The sequence below is a fragment of the Condylostylus longicornis genome, unplaced genomic scaffold (genome assembly GCF_029603195.1).
Source record: "Condylostylus longicornis isolate FDR11 unplaced genomic scaffold, ASM2960319v2 ptg000130l, whole genome shotgun sequence".
NCBI classification, from domain to species: domain Eukaryota; kingdom Metazoa; phylum Arthropoda; class Insecta; order Diptera; family Dolichopodidae; genus Condylostylus; species Condylostylus longicornis.
This window is the reverse complement of record NW_026578098.1, coordinates 2,339,387-2,345,054: the sequence shown is the minus strand read 5'-3', so window position 1 is coordinate 2,345,054 and position 5,668 is coordinate 2,339,387. Positions and strand designations below refer to the sequence as shown.

General features: G+C 28.5%; 1 protein-coding gene across 1 annotated transcript; it reads right to left on the bottom strand.

Moving 5' to 3' along the window:
* Positions 1-311: 311 nt before the first annotated feature.
* LOC129614956 (uncharacterized) lies at positions 312-1,420 on the bottom strand. The gene is made up of 2 exons (XM_055529940.1): positions 886-1,420; positions 312-794 (listed from the first exon to the last, which is right to left on the bottom strand). Exons 1-2 carry the CDS (start codon positions 1,418-1,420, stop codon positions 598-600), a joined length of 732 nt encoding a protein of 243 aa, XP_055385915.1. The 3' UTR covers positions 312-597.
* Between the last annotated feature and the right edge of the window lie 4,248 nt (positions 1,421-5,668).

Here is a 5,668-nt window from a genome sequence, read left to right as displayed (position 1 = left end):
GCACCTATTATTTTATTTATTGAAACACTTTATTTGATTCCTTTTATTTTAATTTTTTTTATTCCAATACTTCTTTCATTTTATATTTATCTATTATTATTTCAACAATTTATTATCAATTAACTTTATAACAATTATTATTTATTATTTTTGACTTAAATAATTTAATTATTTTAGTTACTACCTTCTACCTTGCTGATTCAAAAGCTAATAATGACGAAATTCTCTTAAAAATACAAGAAGGATTTCATGTTATACAATACAGTATTTCATATTAAATTAAAGCGTGTTTATAAGCGACATGCATGCATACCATAATACAAATATTTTAAAGACCAATACTTACATACAGGGTGTTTCACCGGTCTAATATTTTTCCTCGCGTCGCCACAAAACTATATGTTGTTCGAATTATTTTAATTTACATATGTAAAAAAAGTATTGGTAAAATGTACCACGTGTTTGATTTAATGTTATGCGAATAGTAATCGTTTTACCGGAAGCGTTTATTTTTCTTAAAGCTAGAATTTCTAATTGCCAATTATAAACATCCTTTTTCTTATAATTTTGTTGATAACATTAATCGTGAACAAAATTTTAAACATCTTTTCCTTTTTTTTCTGGACTTCGGCTTTGACTTCGTTTTTTAGATTTTTTTTTTGGACTTCCAAGAGCTTTCTTTTTAGAAAATACACTGTTTTTATTGTTATTAGTTTTAGGCAATGTTTTCGGATTAGGTGGTCTTACTTCAACTCGGCTATATAAATCATAATTAAAGTCTCCACAAGTTCGACCTTCAATAAAAAAATTGAAATATTTCAATAAAACATTATAAGTAAAAGGTAATTTCCAAATAAATAATTTATACATTATGCTTATATTTACCGTAACACATTTCTTCGCTGCATTCAGTACAAACTATTACCCTGGTTTCAATGATTCCAGACTTGTTTTTTACCTTCCTTACACCTGTATTCAAAGTATATTCCCGTTTATCTCTCAAATCTGTTTTTAATTGCAATTTTCCCATTTCAACCAATTTACTGAAATATTCCTCCTCAATTTTAGCCTTAGGTCGCAAAGTTGTTAACATTTTCCAATCGATTGGAACTGAACATAACTCCACCAAGTGTATACTACGCATTTCATTTGGTATAGGGTCCATGTAAGTATAGTTTATGTCTCGTATACCATTCTGTTTCAATAATTTTCTAGTTTCTTTACGGGGTGTTTTAAATGAATAATCCTTTTCTTTGATTTTAATTTCTTCAGAACGAACTTTAACCGGTCTCATTTTGTAATCGGGAACCTTTTCCATTAAACGCTTAAATTCTTCTTTAGATTGAATGATAGATTTACTCAAATCTAAAACTGGAACAACAGTTTTCTTTTTTCCTAAAATGTCCTCTAATTTACTCATTGTATAATTACTACTCTACTTTTCTCTTTGCAAATGATATATTAATAGTTCTCTTATTTGAAAAATCAATTCAGCCACGTGATGCAAACTAATAAATATAATATTCCGTTGCTAAAGCAATATTTACTGAACATACATAGAAATAATAGTAGAGCGAAAAATGCCCTGTTATCATTTATTTGAATTAAAATAGTTATTTATTCTGTCAAACTGGGTATTCTTTATTAAATAATATTAATACTTTGCAACAGTATATTTTCCTAAACTCACTATTAAAATAATTTATTTTTTGAGACCATTTCACTTTAATCTGTATTCCAATAATATTAATAGGGTATTTGTAATAGGGTATTTACAAACACATAGACCAATATTCATGCCTTAGTCATACTCCTATTGTATAGTCAAAACGCATTGAAAAATTAAACCATATTTTTCTTGAAGTCTTAAATCTTGAAATATTAATCACATTATATTACCTTAATATGATTAAAACATTTCAATAATATTTTGAATTTGGAATATATATTAACTTATATTGCAACTGAAAACGTCTTAATTCTCATAATTTGCAACCTTTAAAAATATGTAATCTAATAATATATAATACTAATATTAATACTTATATATAATATTATATAAGTCGCTGATTCCCCGATTCAATTTAAGATAAAATTTTATTATAACATTTTTAATTATAACATTTACAACCTTTTTGCAAGTTCGATGATCATTTATTAATATATTAGTATCCATAGTAGCAAAGTTTTCACCAAAGTAGTTCAACTCTCAAAGTTTTCGAGAAGTAATTCAACTCTGTATATACATTAATTCAATCACTCATCAATATTTGTATAAAAAAATTTCTCTTTGCTAAAAGAGTTAAGTAGCTATGTCTTCTTATTTTCAATTTTGTACACAAAGGAATTATTGGAAAAGAGAAAGTGAAAAAAGATGCCTGCCTATTTTTACCGCCTGCATTTTATACAGTAATGGTCATGGTCATGTGATAGCACCAAATTTTTGATGTCGAGTTTTTGGTGGGAACGTACTTCTAGGAAAGCATAAACTATTTTTAGAGAGGAGTCAGTTTGTCTGGATTTGATTCAGTTAAAAACCATCTTTATTGATAAACCGTAAACTATGACTGAATTTACAATTAAGTACTTATAACTAAGTTTTATAATTTTAATGTAAAATTGCTGATATCGACAAACCGTGTTTACATTTGGATTCCACCAATTTATATGAAACATAAAATTTTGCAATTGGAGTGTCCGCATTTATTTTTTTTTTTTAGGAGAACTTTTGTGTTTTAAATAAAATTTTAAATAACAGCAAGTGTTGCATCACCTTTAACAACGGTATAATAAGAATCTTCTCCCTCGTTTAGACTTGAATTCTTCTGAATTATATTAATATTAAATTGTTTTTTTTTATTTTTCATATAATGCAAATACTCCAACAAAAATTGCTATAAAACAGTATTAAAATTGTTATAATTATTAAAATATATGACACATTTTTATGATAATTTTATGATTTTTTGTACAGTATCAAAATTTTCTGAGACAATTTCATTAAATGTAATTTGTGTTTTAAAGTTTTTAAAATTTACCTAATTTCCAATCATAGGATAATAGTACCTTTTTTAATTTAAAGAACCGTTATTAAAATGAATCAATGCATATTAACTAAATGGAAATTTCTTCATAGAACTGCAGAACGGATGGATGACGTGATCAAACGAACGAGTTATAGGCAGAAAAAATTAAAAAATTTCTCCTCGAACTGGACCCGAACCAGAAACCTACCGCTTTCTAGGCGGACGCTCTGCCAACTGAGCTACAAAGCAGAACACGATTTTTCCTTAGAAGTATTATACATATATAATTCCGTAGGAGAATTCTACATATATAATTCTCCTACCTAATATTTTTTGTATTTGGCTTCTCTTCAGCTGAATGTACTGTAGCTAACGATTGACTTCTCTCTTCGTCTTGTTTATTAAATAATTTAAAATCAGATGAGTTCTTTGAGTTCGCGACTTGCGTTGCAATATTGTCATCTGAAGTATATTCTTTTCAAATTACTGTTTTCTCACCAACTTCAATGCGACTTAGAAAGTCTGCTGCTTTGTTATCTTTACCTTTAAGGTATTCGATGTCAAATTGGTAGTCCAACAGTTTGAGCAACCATCTCTGATGTGTCGGAGATATTTTCTTGCCTTTGGTATGTAAAGACTTCATAGGTTGATTATCAGTTAGTATTTTAAATTTCTTTCCGAAAATTTTTGTCTGTTTTTTTAGGAAGCTACATTTATCTGTATGTATTTTAAGATTATTTTATTCTGGAATTGAAAAAAATTCGCTTATTGCTTTTACATGTTCTTGTATGGAAGTGCTAAATATAAGAATATCGTCGAGGTATATAATGCAAGTTTTGTTTGTATGTTCTCTGAGAATTTTGTTCATTAAGCGCTGGAACGTCGCCGGCGCTTTTTTGAAGCCAAATGGCATTCTATGAAATTCGCATTGATCATGTGATGTAACGAAGGCCGTTTTTTTCCTATCTTCTTCATTTATAAGTATCTGATTGTACTCCTTGGCCAATCAATTGTTGTAAAATTATATGCCTTCCCCAATTTATCTAAATTTGCATCTATACGCGGCGGCGGGAGCTTGTCTTCCACGGTGACCTTGTTGAGTTTCCTGTTTTTTTTTTTTTTTTTTTTTTTCCTTTGTTCACTCCTAGAAGGAGCATAGGGCTAGTGCATGATTTCTCATGCACTAGTTTCATAGCGTCATAGGGTTTAACTAGGTAGGTGACTAGCCTGCCGTAGTTTTTATTTTATATATTAATTATTTGAGGTTATTAATATTTACTATTTATTTTTCTTAGTTTTTTTTTTTAATATCGAATATTAGGAATATTTGAAAATTACTTGTATAATATTTTTATTAGTATTGTATATTAAGTTATAATAATATTGAATATAATTTTTATAGTGACCTGACCGGGGTTTGAACCCGAGACCCTTCGGTTAAAGGACCGGTGCCATAACCACTGCACCAATGGTCAGATAGTTGAGTTTCCTGTAGTCGACTACTATTCTGAACTTCTTTCTTCCCGAGTTGTCCGCTTTTTTGACACTACTACAAGGAAACTAGAATACCTTGAGTTGCTTTCCTTATTATACCTTGTTCTTCTATTTCTGTGATTACCCTTTCTCCTCCTGCGATGTGTACCTTTATAATTTCGAATTTATAGCCTGATCGACTTTAATAACTTAATTGATAACTATCTTTACTTAATTAATTTACTTCATTACGCTCTTCTCATTTAAGTGATCTAAATTTAAATTATTGGATTCTACCACCTTTAGAATGTGTATTTCTTTAAACATGTAAGGCTAATTTTCCAGGTTTATACTTTGATTATTCAAAATGCTATTTCCGCTTTCTAAATTCATTTTCCCGTTTAAATTTTTTTAATATGTGCGTCCCTACAATTATTTGGTAAATACGATTTGGTAATTCTTTTACTTTCCATCTCATCAACGCATTAGGATAAGCTTTTAACTCTAAGAATGACTTCGTAAGTTATAGCGCCCTTTCCGGTTATTGTTGAAAAATGTAAAGGTAGAATTTTAATTTTTTTAAAACCGGTAACTTTTTCGTCTATAAAACTTAATGGCGACCCTGTGTCAATTAATGCTAAAAATGTTCGTACATGTATTAATATTTTTATAATTGGTAGTTCTTTCAAGGCTAATTTAAAAACTAAAACAATATTATTTGATTGATCACTGTAGTAATTATGATTTACATCGCCCTCTGGGTGGACCTGTTTTTTTCTGCTTTTTCTGGAGGTATCCCGTTGACGACTATCTTTATCGGATCCCCACTCAAATGTCCTTAATCGCAATAATGTTTATTATGTTTAACTTCGATGTTCCCTATATCCATCGGTTCAACGTGGTCGTTACCCTGATTATATTGACCTACGTTATTTCTAAAATATCCTGACCTTTGAATAAATTTTATTTGATTATTATTTTGTCTATAAAACCATGAATAATTATTTCGGTTAAAATGACTATTATTATTTAAATTATTTTTATTATTAAAATGGTTATTATTATTAAACCGATTATCATTGTTAAAATTGCATTTGAATTGATCTGAATTATTTTTAAAATTGTAATCATTAATGTTTGAATTCCTATTAGAAAAATTTACTTCATTA

Coding starts and splice junctions, on each gene's coding strand:
- LOC129614956 (XM_055529940.1), bottom strand. CDS start 1,420: ATGAGTAAATTAGAGGACATTTTAGGAAAAAAGAAAACTGTTGTTCCA. Junction 795..885: donor CAGCGAAGAAATGTGTTACG/GTAAATATAAGC, acceptor TTTTTATTGAAG/GTCGAACTTGTGGAGACTTT.